General features: G+C 36.9%; 2 protein-coding genes across 7 annotated transcripts; both read right to left on the reverse strand.

Moving 5' to 3' along the window:
- Nucleotides 1–2,354: 2,354 nt before the first annotated feature.
- Nucleotides 2,355–3,539, reverse strand: LOC137746097 (increased DNA methylation 1). Its single transcript, XM_068486160.2, has 5 exons — nt 3,408–3,539; nt 3,252–3,308; nt 3,082–3,175; nt 2,747–2,887; nt 2,355–2,656 (listed from the first exon to the last, which is right to left on the reverse strand). The coding sequence occupies exons 1-5, from the start codon at nt 3,416–3,418 to the stop codon at nt 2,558–2,560; spliced, it is 402 nt and encodes a 133-aa protein (XP_068342261.1). The 5' UTR covers nt 3,419–3,539; the 3' UTR covers nt 2,355–2,557.
- Nucleotides 3,540–6,542: 3,003 nt separating this feature from the next.
- On the reverse strand, nt 6,543–14,153 carry LOC137745207 (uncharacterized). 6 transcript variants are annotated; one of them, XM_068485118.2, is made up of 22 exons: nt 13,916–14,153; nt 13,790–13,840; nt 12,901–13,661; nt 12,742–12,813; nt 12,440–12,644; nt 12,192–12,300; nt 11,067–11,300; nt 10,769–10,858; nt 10,452–10,544; nt 10,240–10,321; nt 10,101–10,160; nt 9,968–10,020; nt 9,703–9,869; nt 9,061–9,271; nt 8,876–8,933; nt 8,704–8,760; nt 8,344–8,589; nt 7,596–7,660; nt 7,440–7,496; nt 7,270–7,363; nt 6,935–7,075; nt 6,543–6,844 (listed from the first exon to the last, which is right to left on the reverse strand). In XM_068485118.2, the coding sequence occupies exons 3-22, from the start codon at nt 13,627–13,629 to the stop codon at nt 6,746–6,748; spliced, it is 2,922 nt and encodes a 973-aa protein (XP_068341219.1). In that variant the 5' UTR covers nt 13,630–13,661; nt 13,790–13,840; nt 13,916–14,153; the 3' UTR covers nt 6,543–6,745. The 6 variants fall into 6 exon arrangements, with proteins under 6 accessions (XP_068341219.1, XP_068341221.1, XP_088536999.1 ...); XM_068485120.2 differs by having other exon boundaries at nt 12,901–13,671; nt 13,916–14,108; XM_088680873.1 differs by having other exon boundaries at nt 13,790–13,849; nt 13,916–14,060.
- Nucleotides 14,154–17,290: the final 3,137 nt, after the last annotated feature.

The raw sequence follows: 17,290 nt of genomic DNA on the forward strand, positions 1-17,290 counted from the left end.
GAATCAGTTCAATCAGTCATCAACCATTTTTGCAGAATCAGTTCAATTCGTCTTCGACTATTTTTGCAGAATCAATTCAACCGCGTCTTGACCATTTTTTGCAAAATCAGTTCAACCCATCATAAACAGTTTTTGCAGAATCAGTTCAGCCCCATCCTCAGTCATTTTTGCATAATCAGTTCAACTTGTCTTTGATATTTTGCAGAATCAGTTCAACCCATTCTCGACCATTTTTGCAGAATCAATTCAACCCGTCATCGATATTTTTGTAAAATCAGTTCAAACCGTCCTTGATCATTTTTGCAGAATCAATTCAATTCGTCATCAACCATTTTTGTAGAATCAGTTCAACCCATAACTATAAATTCACGTGAATGGTTCAATTTACCCGTTATTAGAGCAATTGGTTAAGGAGTCTTTTTTTTTTCCCCTACTAAGGCTCTTTAACCACTTATGGTGCTTTATAAAGAGGGAATTGACTTCATCTTGTGTATGCATGTATCATTCCTTCCGCATAAAAAAATAACGATTTCTCTATTACAAAATGAAGATGTGAAGCCTATACATCAAATTTTAAAATCCAATCAATCCAACCTCAAAAAAAAAAAAAAAATCTGGGGGTCCTTAGATTTGATGGAGTAATTGCTTACATAAGAGCATCTTCAGCATTGCAAAGGCCCCCTAGGGCTATTCACTATTGAATCCACCCAGTGAATAGTAAATGTTCTTAATGAACAATAACTGCATTTTGCATCTCCACCTCTAAAACTGAATAATCCTCGCAATAGGCAATAAAATATTAGTATTTTTTATTTTATAAAATAATACAAAATAATTTTATTTGTAATTTCAGATAAAGCACCGAAAGCATCACAAGAATTCCTTACCAGTTCTTCACATCGTGAATTTGGCAACAAATTCAACAATTAGACAAACAAACAGACAAATTCATACATACATGCATACAAAAGATTACTGATGAACAAGGAAGCAGTAGAAAGAATTGAGGAGGAAGAGGAAGGCGGCTCTAGCCTCCAGGCTCTGATCATGTCTGCGAATTGAAAGTGAATCAGAAAGAGAAAATTTTAATGCTATCCAAGCTTTCCTTTTTCTTGTCACGAATCAAATCCCTCGCGGCTTGCTTTTCATCTTCGATTACAGCTTCAAGTTGGGGGATCGATCGATCCCCTCCGGAGAATTGTAGGCCTTTTTTAGCAAAGAATTGTAGGCGTTTGGGTATTTTTGTAATTTAAACTCCGGAGAAAAAATGCCAATGAAGTCATCCCTTAAGTTTGTCTATTCTTGAAATGTTTAAAATGTATTGTCACAATAAAAAATTAAAAATTAAAAGTATCATCTATATGTAATTTTTCTTAAAAATAAAAAGATGTTTATTTTTTTTAATTTTTTTTTTCTGTTGGGATGTTATGAGAATAATAAAAACAAAAAGAAACAAAAAGATGTTTATCTATCCATATAAAAATAATATAAAAAATAAAAGTAATAAAAAAGAGTTAGTGAGGTAATAAATGTCAACAAAGTAGAGTCTATTTAAATTTTAAAGAGAAAACAATTGTTAAAAAATGTAAAATCAGGAAAAAAAACACCTCGCCATGTGTCTTGTTCATCTTCTACCTTGGGCACGGCTTTGGGTTTTAAAATAAATAAATAAATAAATACAAAGCAAACAATTGAAAAAAACAAAAAAACACCTGGACGCCCTGAGGCGCTCATTCACCATCTAGGAACGCTCCGGCGATGCCTTACGCCGACTCCTGGAAAACAGATGCGGCAAACCACCCCCTCGCCTTTGAGGCCGACTAGGAGCGCCCTAGGATAAGTCTTTTAAAACATTAAGGCACAACCAAAACCCTACTCTGTAATTTTTTGAGCCTCTTCCGCCCATGCTCCCACACAAAGCAAGCATGAGGCCATTTGTACGCAATAAGGAAGAGGATGTTCTCCCCTTTTCTCTCCCGTCCTACTTGAACAGTTACGATTAAGTCACATCGTCTTATATTAAATTTTTTGTAGAGACAATAATACAAAAACCAAAATGTGAGACAAGGAGAGGAAAAGAAATAGAAATAAGAGGGAAGAAATAGAAATAAGTTGAAAAAATTTATCACCTCCATATCGTTGAGAGAAATTTAGATTATTAAGAAAAATACTGGTAACAATATATTACTTGAAAAATTTATATATTTTTAGTGCCTTACTACGCTAAATTATAAAATTTAAGAAAGGAGGAAGAGTTTGAACCGAGACGAAGTAGGCTGACCAGAAAGCCCCAACCACCAGAGCAATCCGACCAAAATTGCACAGAGAAAGAAGAGAAAATATACGAGAGAAGATTACCAAACTCATGCAGAATGTGTATTATAGAAATCTAGCTATTAAGGTGATGTTCAATAACAAAAAAAATGTTGATATGAACAGCAGAGGCTTGACAATTCCAATTCATAAAATTTTACAAACATGAACTGGAAACAAAAAGCTTGCTAATAAAATATCAGAAAACAAAAATTGAAAAATCTCCCTTCGCTCTCCCCTTCCCTCATGTGCTTACAACCCGGCACTCGGGAACCCTTTTATGTAGCATGGACGTTCCTTTGAATGTCACCATTTGGTAGCAGGTTCTTCGGTAGGTGGTGAGCTGCAGCACGAGGGACGCAACCATGAGTACCGGGGCACAAGAAAAGGTACGACTAGAATTGAGGCATCAATTAGACACATTTAAACATACCTGCTCCGGCTTCATTTTTGTAAAACCAAATTTATCGGTCCATATGGATTCTGCTTCTTCCGCAGCCGGCAGCACAATACTTTTCACATTCAAGAAAGCTAGCAGCTTTTCAATGCAGGAGAACAATAGTTGGAAGTAGCCCTGTGAAGTTAGGTGATTAAAGTTAAACCATATCAAATTGAAAACTGCAGTCATCCCATTGTGGGTGGCATAATGAAAACTACCAATAATTAAATATTGTATCACAAAACCGCCAAGGAAAAAAGAAAAGCAGGGCAAAAAAAATAAACATAATCATCTAAGAAAAATACAACTTTATATTCATATAGTCCCACCTTGCCATGGTTACCATTACTAGTGGCAACCAAAGGAAGTTCAGCAACTTCATGACCAAAAACACGTATAATTCCAGCTGATACCACAGTCGAGCTGCAAGACCAGTCAAGTTCTATCAATTATACTACACGGAAGCAAGTCCACGACCAGAAATCAAAAGAATTCTTACTTGACCATCAGTATTGCACAGTACATATTCCCAAATTCTTGGCTCCTAACATTCCTTCTGAGAGAGAGAAGAAAGTAATGTTAGAAAAGATAGACATGTAAGACTGTCAAAAATAAACCAACTACAGCATAAGGTATAACATATCCTTATGCTTACCCATAAACCATGGCGGGAATAAGGTCTCGCCCAGATTCTGCATCAACTATAGGATCAAAACAATCCTGAGACACAAATATCGGAGAATTTCAATTAGTCATGATGATTGCCCCACTCGTCTGTAACAAATGCCTCAATATGCTTCTTTAATGCAAGAAATGATAAATAATAAAAAAATAACCCTAGTGCATAAAAGCATAGTGCACTGTAAAATTCCTGCCTATCAAAATAAACATTTCAGTCATACAGAAGGGGGAAAAAGAAAATCACCGTAACAAACAAACACCAACTGCATTAAGTGGGTCCTAAAGAAGTCATCTTGTTCAAGGGGATTGTGCTGTCTATGTGCAATTGTAATTTCACATAGATTACCCTAGTGCATAAAACCCGATAATGACCCGATTAGTTATCGTGTTGACCTGAAACCCGTTATTTTCGTGTCGTGTTAACGGGTCATGTAAGAAATTGCCAGATCTAATCTTCAGCATTGCAAAGGCCCCCTAGGGCTATTCACTATTGAATCCACCCAGTGAATAGTAAATGTCCTTAATGAACAATAACTCCATTTTGCATCTCCACCTCTAAAACTGAATAATCCTGGCAATAGGCAATAAAATATTAGTATTTTTTATTTTATAAAATAATACAAAATAATTTTATTTGTAATTTCAGATAAAGCACCGAGAGCATCACAATAATTCCTTACCAGTTCTTCACATCGTGAACTTGGAACTTGTATATTTGGACTCCTGGCAACTTTAGGAACATAACTGGGTCCTTGCATGCACCATCGGTACACTGGGAAGTGCAATGATCCTAGACCCGAGAGCTTGAAGCTCTAGTTTGTAGTTTCAGGTGAGATTTCCTTGTTCCTTTGAATATTTGGGATTTTCTTGTTGGTGTTGTGATTCCGAGTGAAGACTTAATGGTTAAATTTTGTTCTTTTCACTATGCATGCTTTATGTTTCGTTAGAATCCGGCAAGAAAATCCGACGAGCTCTGTGACCAAACCCAGCCAATCTCAACCACAGTTGTTACTCACAATGGTAGAATCTTGTTCCTTTTCATTTTAGCCTCATTTTTGTGCTTAAATTACAATTTTTAATGGAGTTTTAAGTCGAGATCGGAATTGGGATGAATCTCCGCCAAATATTCCGGTGTTCTTCCTCGAGGGGTCCGGTGACCCATGTTTTAAATAGTGGCTGACGTCAGCTTTGCATCATCTCCATCTCGGGCTCTTGGGGCAGCAATTCGTGCCGGGCCTGTCGCTTGGACCCCCTCCGGCATTGAAGCCCACATGGGCTGGACTTGATCGACCCAGCAATTTGGTCCTGTTCTGTTCACGGTCGATCGGGCTAAAGGCCCCCACTGGACTTGCTCTAATGTGGAGAGCAGGAGCTCTTCTAATTCTCTTCGAATGAGGCTGTCCATGGCTTTTCTTTTACTCTCTGCTTGTTTGCGTCTTGTGCTCTAAAAAATGGAGCTATCTTTTTGTTCTGGGTCGTAACCAAAACAAAGCATCTTCACCATTTCTAATTGTCTGCATTTTTTAATGTGAGCCTAAAGGCATAAAGTGCCTTTCAGCTTTTTTTTGTCTGCCACCGAAAGCAATAAATGGGCTCTTGAATTTGGCAACAAATTCAACAATTAGACAAACAAACAGACAAATTCATACATACATGCATACAAAAGATTACTGATGAACAAGGAAGCAGTAGAAAGAATTGAGGAGGAAGAGGAAGGCGGCTCTAGCCTCCAGGCTGCGAATTGAAAGTGAATCAGAAAGAGAAAATTTTAATGCTATCCAAGCTCTTTCCTTTATCTTGTCACGAATCAAATCCCTCGCGGCTTGCCTTTCGACTTCGATTACAGCTTCAAGTTGGGGGGATACAAGTGAACTCGATCAATACCCTCCGGAGAATTGTAGGCCCTTTTTAGCAAAGAATTGTAGGCGTTTGGGTATTTTTGTAATTTAAACTCCGGAGTGAAAATGCCAATGATGTCATCCCTTAAGTTTTGTCTCTTCTTGAAATGTTTAAAATGTATTGTCACAATAAAAAATTAAAAATTAAAAGTATCATCTATGTGTAATTTTTCTTAAAAATAAAAAGAGGTTTATTTTTTTTATTTTTTATTTTCTGTTGGGATGTTATGAGAATAATAAAAACAAAAAGAAACAAAAAGATGTTTATCTATCCATCTAAAAATAATATAAAAAATAAAAGTAATAAAAAAGAGTTAGTGAGGTAATAAATGTCAACAAAGTGGAGTCTATTTAAATTTTAAAGAGAAAACAATTGTTAAAAAATGAAGAATCAGGAAAAAAAAAAAAACCCTAGCCATCTGTCTTGTTCATCTTCTACCTTGGGCACGGCTTTGGATTTTAAAAAAAAATAAATAAATAAATACAAAGCAACAATTGAAAAAAACAAAAAAACACCTGGACACCCTGAGGCGCTCATTCACCACCTAGGAACGCTCCGGTGATGCCTTACGCCGCCGACTCCTGGAAAACAGATGCGGCAAACCACCCCCTCGCCTTTGAGGCCGACTAGGAGCGCCCTAGGATAAGTCTTTTAAAACATTAAGGCACAACCAAAACCCTACTCTGTAATTTTTTGAGCCTCTTCCGCCCATGCTCCCACACAAAGCAAGCATGAGGCCATTTGTACGCAATAAGGAAGAGGATGTTCTCCCCATTTCCCTCCCGTCCTACTTGAACAGTTATGATTAAGTCACATCGTCTTATATTAAATTTTTTGTAGAGACAATAATACAAAAAACAAAATGTGAGACAAGGAGAGGAAAAGAAATAGAAATAAGAGGGGAGAAAGCCCTACTCCTACAATAACAACTTCCCCTCCTGCAATCTAGGATTTCTTGCTATCAGTAGTTGAAAAAATTTATCACCTCCATATCGTTGAGAGAAATTTAGATTATTAAGAAAAATATTGGTAACAATATATTACTTGAAAAATTTATATATTTTTAGTGCCTTACAACGCTAAATTATAAAATTTAAGAAAGGAGGAAGAGTTTGAACCGAGACGAAGTAGGCTGACCAGAAAGCCCCAACCACCAGAGCAATCCGACCAAAATTGCACAAAGAAAGAAGAGAAAATATACGAGAGAAGATTACCAAACTCATGCAGAATGTGTATTATAGAAATCTAGCTATTAAGGTGATGTTCAATAACAAAAAAAATGTTGATATGAACAGCAGAGGCTTGACAATTCCAATTCATAAAATTTTACAAACATGAACTGGAAACAAAAAGCTTGCTAATAAAATATCAGAAAACAAAAATTGAAAAATCTCCCTTCGCTCTCCCCTTCCCTCATGTGCTTACAACCCGGCACTCGGGAACCCTTTTATGTAGCATGGACGTTCCTTTGAATGTCACCATTTGGTAGCAGGTTCTTCGGTAGGTGGTGAGCTGCAGCACGAGGGACGCAACCGTAAGTACCAGGGCACAAGAAAAGGTACGACTAGAATTGAGGCATCAATTAGACACATTTAAACATACCTGCTCCGGCTTCATTTTTGTAAAACCAAATTTATCGGTCCATATGGATTCTGCTTCTTCCGCAGCCGGCAGCACAATACTTTTCACATTCAAGAAAGCTAGCAGCTTTTCAATGCAGGAGAACAATAGTTGGAAGTAGCCCTGTGAAGTTAGGTGATTAAAGTTAAACCATATCAAATTGAAAACTGCAGTCATCCCATTGTGGGTGGCATAATGAAAACTACCAATAATTAAATATTGTATCACAAAACCGCCAAGGAAAAAAGAAAAGCAGGGCAAAAAAATTAAACATAATCATCTAAGAAAAATACAACTTTATATTCATATAGTCTCACCTTGCCATGGTTACCATTACTAGTGGCAACCAAAGGAAGTTCAGCAACTTCATGACCAAAAACACGTATAATTCCAGCTGATACCACAGTCGAGCTGCAAGACCAGTCAAGTTCTATCAATTATACTACACGGAAGCAAGTCCACGACCAGAAATCAAAAGAATTCTTACTTGACCATCAGTATTGCACAGTACATATTCCCAAATTCTTGGCTCCTAACATTCCTTCTGAGAGAGAGAAGAAAGTAATGTTAGAAAAGATAGACATGTAAGACTGTCAAAAATAAACCAACTACAGCATAAGGTATAAAATATCCTTATGCTTACCCATAAACCATGGCGGGAATAAGGTCTCGCCCAGATTCTGCATCAACTATAGGATCAAAACAATCCTGAGACACAAATATCGGAGAATTTCAATTAGTCATGATGATTGCCCCACTCGTCTGTAACAAATGCCTCAATATGCTTCTTTAATGCAAGAAATGATAAATAATAAAAAAATAACCCTAGTGCATAAAAGCATAGTGCACTGTAAAATTCCTGCCTATCAAAATAAACATTTCAGTCATACAGAAGGGGGAAAAAGAAAATCACCGTAACAAACAAACACCAACTGCATTAAGTGGGTCCTAAAGAAGTCATCTTGTTCAAGGGGATTGTGCTGTCTATGTGCAATTGTAACCAAAGAATTTCTGTTTTTTTTTTTTTTTGTTTTTTTGCTTGCAAAAGAATTATAGCTAGTTATCAGACAATGCAGAAACTAGAATTCTTTCAGTTCATCACTTTTTTTTCCATTAATTATAACAAATCGTCTAAGATATTCAGTTATCAAAGAATTTTCCAGAAGGAAAATGTGGAGGGACATACTAACAGAAAGGTTATTACAAACAAATAAAGACATAGGAAATTCTAAGAATATGACTAAACTAATGTATATTGAATCATGAAAATACAATTAAACAAAAAATAAAAATTATATGAACAGCCCTCCAGAAGAGAGTGAAAAACTGGAATGATCATAAATTGTTGTAGGCAAGCACAATGTTTTCAAAGCAGAGAGGGCAGCACTTACATGGAAGATAGCAACAGCCTTTGAAAGTAAAAAACGACATTCCTGAGAAGCAATTTTGCCACTAATGAGTCTCCATCTCACATCAAACCCACTGACAGTCTCCAAACCGTTTGCCTCCATCTTCTTCTTTATAACATCCAAATGAGAGTCAGGAAGCTTCTCAGCTCCTCTAGTCAGCAACCTTTGCAAAATAGAATGAATTCTACTGCAGTCTGCGCAACAAAACCACTTCCCTTTTGGCAATTCCTGTTAAACAAGTGACGTCAACAGTCTAAACTGAAAATTAATTTGCAAGGCCACAGGATAAGGAAGGTTTTGCTGATGTGAGTTGTCAAATATGTCCTTCAATTAAGTACTCACCTTTAAATTTGCCATTTTATGTTTCTTCAAACAGCCAACATGATATTCCTTCTCACACTGGCACACAATAAGAGAAGAGTACCATTTGGACATTTAGGTAGAAACGAAAGTAGCATTTCATGTAACATGCACTTCAAATGCACCAACTATGGCATGAACAAGAAGAAAATACCTGATCACAAAGTATAATAGTTCGTGGACCAAATCCTGATTTGCTAAAATCATAACCTCTGCATACAGAACCAACAATAAAATAAAAGCAACATAAAGAGAAGTATATTGACAGCTATCCACCACAACTGCATCAGGAATATGTCTAAGACCATAGAATTCAACAAAATAGGTTTCTGATATTACCTACATAAAACGCATCCAGTTAGTTCAGCTTCTATGTCTTTGACAATACGAATGCATCTTTGGGTTATCTGTTCTATAGGATCAATTCCATCAATCCTTCCAGCAGCGACAGCATTTTCATTATGTTCCACAAACTTTTCTCTTTGAAACATATTTTGACAAAACTTACAGTACCAGTCACCACGAGGAACACTTGGTAGAGAAGCACAGTCTGCAGGAGGCAAAAAATTCACACAAAAACTAATATAAGGCAAACACAGTTGCAGAAGTGTAAAAGATAAAGAACTCAATGAGTGTTTTCAGATACAATGCATATCTCCGATAACTGAAATGCAAGATTCAAATACAAATGAAATGAATTTCAATTTAACCCATTTACAAAAACTTAATATTCTATACAGACAACACACGAATAAAACAAATTCTAAGCAAATTCTGTCTCCATGTCATGAACTTGAAATATAATTAACCAAAGGTTTACAAATAAAGCAATAGCCCTTTTCAGTTCATCGATTCAGTGTAACAACTTGACCTCATCCATTCAAATAGCATCTCCTATTGAACTAGCTTTACAGTCAATTAGTAGGAAATTAACAAGTTTTTATTGTACTCCAAAAAAATTAAAAAAATTATTTGTTTCACCTCTGTGGAAGGCCCTAGGGCATCCATCACAAAGCACAAGGTTCCCACCATCGGCACAAATGATGCACAAGTCATCATTATCCTTGGCTGCATATTTCCGACCTCTTGACAAAGATATAGCCAACTCGTGGAGAGACACTCCGTTAGATGTGTAAATGTATGCATAGCTGCCAAAAATAAAAATAAAAAACACAACCATAGAATTATCAAGTGCTTAAGGTAAATTGTGACGTAGTTGGCCACTGAATATCTCACAAAAGCTTACGGTTTCCTGCGTGTGGCCCAACCTGCATGGGCCTCAAACTGTGACGGGCTGACCTGCAGATTTTGGATAATAAAATGGTTAAAGGCTCCAATACAGTTCAAGTACAGTGAACTCCAAATGCTAGCACACAAACCTCACTGTTGCAGCAACAACAAAATATTCCAAATCCTTTCTTGTAACCAACTAGCAATTTCTGTCCAACAAAAGAAATTATTATATTTCAATAAGCCCATAAATGGCATGTAAAAATGACCAATCTTTTTCTAAATGACCTGTCCGCGTGCATAATATGCTACTTCTGTTCCGTCAGGCAATCCACCTTCCTCGAAAACCAACTTATGCAGCCGCTGATCTCTTTAGAAAGATACACCATAGAATAAAGAGATTATTCACATGTCACAAACGAAAATAAATACTTCATCCAAGATTATGCTCCCCAAAATCATAAACTTTTTAATAATAATCAAAAGGAGGGGAAACCTACTTTGTTGTAATCCTCCACTGACTTTTCTTCTGCGAAGAAAAATACACTGAAGAAGTACTAGGGGACCTTGAGATTAGAATTGATTTTGAAGATCTGTAAAAAATTCAGACAACCTGTCAAAAAAGATGAAGTACATACAGATAATGTTTGTATATTATTTATTTATCTAGACAATTCACATATCAAATAGGTTTCTGGAAAGAATCAGTTTTCTTGGATTGCTTTTAGAAAAGATTACTAGTAGGACGAAAATATCAAACATAAGTCTATCATTGATTCAAATTGTAAATTCAAAGGAAACCTAAGTAGATACCAACTTTGGTGTTATCTTCCATCCACTCTTATAATCTGAACTCTCTGGAGAACAACTCTTTGAGGGATCTGAGATCAAAACTGGTGTTGATGACCTGCAATGAAGGTAGAAGCATAAAAAGGGAAGGAAAAGAACCTTCTAAAACCTCAACCAAAACCATGTCCCTTCAATGATCCAGCTGTTATTTAGAACAAAATAGTCATTTAGGTTGGTTAATTTAGTGCTTCATAACTTATCCATCCAATATATGCACTAATGATACAACAAAAGGATATGGGACGCCATCAAAGAAAGAGACGTACTTTCTTGTATTCAACTGGGTCTTCTTTTTCAGTGACCAATAGAGTGGAGCACTCTTGGGGGATTTTGACACTGCATTTTTCAGGGGAGTTGAGATTGCACTTCCCAAGGGTTTTGAGATTGCACTTTTCGAGGACTTTGAGATTGTACTTTTCAGGGACCTTGAGATTGCACTTTTCCGGGACTTTGAGATTGCACTCTTGGAGGACTTTGAGATTGAAACAGGTATGAAAGATCTGAGAGAATACAGATGCAAGAACATATGAAATGTTATTTGCATATCTCTATAATAAAAACTGAAAGGACACAACAGCTAAGTAACATTCTTATACTTTACATATGGTTTCAGAAATATAGTATTGTGACTTATGATATAATATCCTCAGACTTTGTAATCCCGACAAATGTGAAAACACCGGAGTTGATCCATGTATAATGGCACACATATTAGATCCACCAAACACATTAGGCTTTTTTTAAGATTCTTTCAATCAGAAAATATCATGATAGATTGTTAAACAATAAATTTGAGCCTCTTGAGTGCACCCAATGGAACTACAGTTTTTCAGAAACAGTTAGCAAACAACAGTCTCAGAATCTCAGAAAGAATTCAGCAAATTCCCACCCTAGGACTAAATAAACACATATTGTCAAACTAATACCTATGAAACAGTAACTTGAGGACGGTAATATGTTACTATCAACTTCCTTATAGACAGCAAACATGAATCATTTGAATCTATGAAACACAAGCATAACATACACTACACTGAGTTTAGCAATGTCCCAATACAGTCCTAGAAGGGTTAAAAACAGCAAAATATAATACTACCTAATCATTGACCTTATAGAACAAAAAAAAAAAATTGACACTAATATCTTGATGCTTAAGAGACAAGATGCAGATAAGATTCCCACTAACATAAAATTACGAAACCCTTTCTTTTTATGGCCAATGTCCCAATACATCCTAGAAGGGTTCAAAACAGCAAAATATATTACATCAAACACTGGCTAATTAAGGGGAAATCAAAGGCTACAATCTGGAATACCAAAATCAACATATTCCAGAGCATAAGTTGACAAAATGACAAAGTTGGATGAGGTAGCTCGACAGGATACCGTACCTGAGACTATTGCCTCTCTCATGAGTTAGGCTGCACTCAGGCTGCTTCGGCTCCATGCAAGAATAGCAAAGAGATCCATCACCCAGAGCACAGTATGGAGGAAAAGACACTAGAAATGATAGGGAAAAATGGCAATAAGAAAACTTTTAGAAAATCGCTATAATCAATACGATTATAATTTCTTAATGCAAAAGAATATTGACTAAATACAAAAAAAAAAAAAAAAAAAAAAAACAACAACAACTCACCACTACATTTTTTACAAGTAAAATACTTCTCCATGGGTGAAGAACTGATGAACTTCTGAATTGTTGTTTCCAATGTATGCAAAGAAGCATTTCTGCACGACTTCAAGAGATCAAGCAGACTCCTTCCATTCTCAAAACAAATATACTGTGCTGCTCGTCTGTATGTTTTACAAGCATGAATCTCAAATTGGGACGGTGGAATAACCTACATTGATGGGAAAAAAATAAAATAAATACACAAACCATATCCCAAAACAGTTTATAGCATGCTAAACCATATTAGGGTTACAAACATTACTCACTCTGCCGCCGTTGCACAGTATGCATGAACACAAAATTCCACCATCCTTTATTGTGCCCCGCAGACCGAATGCCTAAATTATAATGTGCCACTTTTAGCTCATGACATATCTTAAACATATTGAATATGCATATCTATATGAACTTGGAATTAAATCTACCTTCTTGCTGCCCATGTAAATCACTTGCACCCCATCAACCAAGCCAGTGTCAAAGAGCTCTTTGACTGTTGTAGGTTTCCTGTCCACCACAATCTTCTTTGACATTTTCAATTCTAGCTTATTCTTCAGTGGCGATGTCAGCATGCTGACTCCAACTGTATCTTCCCCCTCTATATTTGAAATCACTTCAACAGGCACAGACCCTGATGCATTTTCCACAGTAGGCTCAAACTTGGGTCTCAATGCTGATCGAGTAAACCGCCTCAATGCCCCGCCTTTCATATCTGTTTCCCCCTCATGATAATTGGGCTCATCTTTAACTACAATTTCAACCAAGTCTGCTTCCATATCGTGCTCCTCACACGAAGGCCCTGACCGCTCACTGCCACCCTCATGTCTACACCTGGGTATCTCCAAATTGCAATTTGACTCATCTTTAACTAAACATTCAACTAATTGATGAGAAGGGGTTTCCTCAATTCTCGGCTTTTCCGAGCCCTTCCGCCCATTTATCTCCGCCCCCTCCGAAACCCCATTACCGCCATTGATCCGAGCCCTTCTCTCTCGGGTATAAACAATCACACCATTCACAATAGTACCCTTAAACCTCTTACGATTAAGTCTCTCATAAACAACACACGGACTCGTCTGGGACTCGGCCTGAGTCCCAGCCACTGAATCAGCGAGCGGAGTTTGGCCCTCCAAAACACAAGCCAATTCCCGCTTCATGCCGGTTCAGTCCCACAAATCGTCCCCAAAATCTGCAAAACCCTCCAAAAAATAAAAAATAAAAAATTCGCACACAAAATCAAACAAAATTTCAAAACCCAATTACGAAAACCCTAAAAATCGAGAGTCTAAACCAAAAATTGGGGGAGGAAGACTGTACCGGATATATCAGATGACGGCCATGCAAGTGAAATCGGTTCGAACAGCGACTCTGAGATATCTAAGAAATGTGAGAGATTGAGATCGGATGGATATAAATTGGAGTTTACGAGGGACTTTCACTTACTGTTTCTGCAAATTCGAATGGAGATTTGATAGGAGGGAGGCGGAGAGGGCCACGATATCGCCGTTATTGGGAAGGTGAACTGACTCGACTGTCAGCCAGGAGAGAGAGAGGAGAGAGAATCAGATAGACAGCAGTCGCATGACAGGAAGGGTGGGAAATGGTGGGATCCGTAAATAAGTTCAGTGCATAGGTGAAACGACCAAAACACCATCACTCCTACTTTATCACGCCAACCCACAAAAAAGAAAAGAAAAATTAATTGACAAAAATAAAAGTCGGAGTTTATATTTCACTGTAAATTAACTAATGAGTCCCGATTCACCGGAAAATATTAGAGTCGTATATGACTTGGATGCTATATGCAAGTCATATTTGATTTTAGATATAACTCTAGAGTTAAGGGTGTGACTCTATGTTAAAAGTATACAAAAGTTATAGAGTGTTTGTCAAAATTTAACACTCAATTTCATGAATATCACTTTTTATAAAAACTTTTAAATATAACAGAAAACTTACACCTAAATGTCCTCAAAATCCAAAACCATCTACATAGAAGTGCTTCACTGCTTCCTGAGAATTCATAGGACATCAGTGTTGTAACCTTCAATTGTAAAACTTCATAAACCCTAATGTCGCTAGTGACAGTCCCCACAACCACATCAATCTTGTTATCCTTTCCTTGCATGTACTTAATCAACCTCAAGAGAGAAAGTGATGCCCTGTTGACTTTGCTCATGAACAAACATTTAAGAACAACTGCATTCAACTTGCTTCCAGTCCTCCAGACAAGAAAATGATACAACTAGGCGAGAAGCTCGAGATAGATATCATCAAACCTAGGCGCAGTGTGCTTCATCTTCTTACTCTTACCTCTTGCCACAGGATTGATCCCCATTATTACTACTAGCGTTGAAGCTCAGTTGCTCGGGATGCTGCTTCGAAAGCGTTAGGCCTTTATTTGGTCAATTCATTGAACAAATATGGATCATGTACTTCCATATGGTTGAGCCAAGGATGAAGATAGTTGAAGAAAAAGAGTGATTGCTCCCACGGTCTTATACCCATGAGAAGGACTTTTAGTGGTACCTTCATTGTTGGCAACAACTTTTGCTGGTGGTGGGTACAACAAGGAAGTTGGGAACAATGATATGGATGAGGGTTGTGCAGATCTTATTGCTTATGGTGCTTGGTTCTTGGTTAACCCGTAATTCTTTAGTTAATGTTTATTTGGTTTTAATTTTGAGGGTATTTAAGTCTATTTAAGTGGATTTTCTGTTCTTTTTGAAAGATTTTCTAAAAAATGACATTTATAAAATTTGGTGTTGAATTTTGGCTATTATCGATAAAAACTCAAAGTTATACTTGACTCTATAATTGGTGGTGTAATCTCTCTCTAATGCATAAGAGCTAGTTAAAGTTCAAATTTAACCCCCTATGCTTTGAAAATATTGTAACTTGCACCATCACATTTGAAGTCAAGTACGACTTTGTTTTACAAATAGTATCGTTAGTCGGTGATAGGAGCATATTTATGCAACTTAGCTATGTTGTTTCCTTGCATTTAGTGAGCTAATTACTACTTATTATAGTGTTTTAAGCTATTTTTGTATGTTTGTAGGTTTATGTGCTATTTTAATTAATTAAAAGTAGTTGTTTCGAATATAGGGGAGACATACCCCAAGGACGAACGTGAGCAAGTGAGGCTGGGGGGCTATGAACCTTCGACATATCAATGAGTAGGCATTTTTTTCCGTGTGTGTTTATATATATATATATATATATATATATATAAACTTTACTATTTCCAGAAATGTTTTAAATTGATTTGTGCATAGCATGCCATGGTTTAAATGTGTTGTATTTTGAATATTGCATTGTTATGAGTTGTGAGTATGCCACATGATCCTACGGGAAGCGCAGGTAAGTTCAGGTGAGTTGTTATGTGATTGAAATGATTGCATTATATTGGCATGCATATATTCATTTAGAGCTCATCATTACTGCACCCCGGTGTTAGTGCTCCCACCCCGGGCCAGGACCAGTCATTCACGTAATGTTCACCTCCTGCACCTCACGATTGCCTTGGATCCAAGTTTGGTGTCAGCCCTGTCGTACAGGTCACATTAGGTGACTCCGACTCGTAGGTGACCTGCGATTTATCGCTAGCATTCATGTGATCGTAGCACTAGAGCATACATATTTACACTCAGCCCTATTATATAGGTTACACTAGGTGACTCCGACTCGTGTGCAAGCGTAGACTGATGAGCAATAGGTCCAATTGTACAGGTCACATTAGGTGACTCCGACTGGCATGATAGTTTAGATTGATTCACACTTGACTTACATTTATTATTGCTAAGAAATCGAGGCATGGCATGCTTTTATTGTCACTACTTTTGAGCATTGGTTTTTCATACATATACGTAGTATTATTTTCTGGAAATTGCAGGTTTTACAAAGAGAGGTTAGTACTTTCAAAAAAAATAAATGTGATTTCTAAAGCTTTGTTCTTGCCCCCTCACCCTTCTGTTTTTCGCCCCTCCAGGTACTAGATAGTTGTTCTTCTTTGTGGCACATGAGGATTACCCAACGGATTCTGACATTCCACTGATTAATGTAGGGATCTTCTCTCTAGTTGTGTATTTAGTACTTAGTCAATTCGACTGCACCTTTAAGTTGCCTATGCTCTAAACGTTTGTAATTTGGGTTTGACCACTTCCGCATACTCACTTATTTTTAGTTTGAATAAGTTTTAATTTTGGTTTTAATTTGTTCACATTTTTAATTACTTCCTTTGCACTCTTAGCTACGTCACTCTCATGTGATGACCAGCATGCCTCGACTCCGGTCGGAGTGTGTCAAAGTTCGCTTCACAAAAATTTAAATTAACGCTCTAGGCAAGCCCACTAAAATCAAATTAACCTAAACCTTAAAACAACCTATAATCCTAAATCATGAGTATCACCGTCACCACTTGAATGAGAACTGTCATCAAAACCAATCACATCTAAGGCCAAAAACCGTGTAGAGCATGGATGCGTCTTTAGAAAACTTTGTTTTCAGTAGTACAATTTTGCTCAATATTGAACAACAAGGGTCCTCATATGATGGCAATGACTAAAATTAACTTGGAAAATAGAATAAATTATTTTTGTAACAAGATAATTTTGGACGAAAGATCGGATTGTAAAAGAAAAACAAAATGATGAACTATGCAAAGTATGACTTGAACCAATACTAATCATTATAAAGGGATTGTTTTTACCAGACCAACTCAAAAGAAATAACTAATAACAATAAAAAGGAATATGAGAGGGACGGAGAAGGAATTACGGCTACTTTATTTTCTGTAAAGGCTAGTTTTCTTTTCAC

The sequence above is a fragment of the Pyrus communis genome, chromosome 12 (assembly GCF_041283825.1).
Source record: "Pyrus communis isolate YQ-2024b chromosome 12, ASM4128382v1, whole genome shotgun sequence".
Taxonomy (NCBI): Eukaryota; Viridiplantae; Streptophyta; class Magnoliopsida; order Rosales; family Rosaceae; genus Pyrus; species Pyrus communis.

What these genes read in the sequence shown, in the direction of transcription:
- LOC137746097 (XM_068486160.2), bottom strand. An exon ending in GTAATGGTAACCATGGCAAG is followed by an intron (nt 2,888 to 3,081) that starts GTGGGACTATAT and finishes CTAACTTCACAG; the next exon opens with GGCTACTTCCAACTATTGTT. An exon ending in CAAAAATGAAGCCGGAGCAG is followed by an intron (nt 2,657 to 2,746) that starts GTATGTTTAAAT and finishes CTCGTGCTGCAG; the next exon opens with CTCACCACCTACCGAAGAAC.
- LOC137745207 (XM_068485118.2), bottom strand. Translation starts at nt 13,629, where the DNA reads ATGAAGCGGGAATTGGCTTGTGTTTTGGAGGGCCAAACTCCGCTCGCT. An exon ending in ACCCAGTTGAATACAAGAAA is followed by an intron (nt 10,859 to 11,066) that starts GTACGTCTCTTT and finishes CCTTCATTGCAG; the next exon opens with GTCATCAACACCAGTTTTGA. An exon ending in CCCTAGGGCCTTCCACAGAG is followed by an intron (nt 9,272 to 9,702) that starts GTGAAACAAATA and finishes TGCCTCCTGCAG; the next exon opens with ACTGTGCTTCTCTACCAAGT.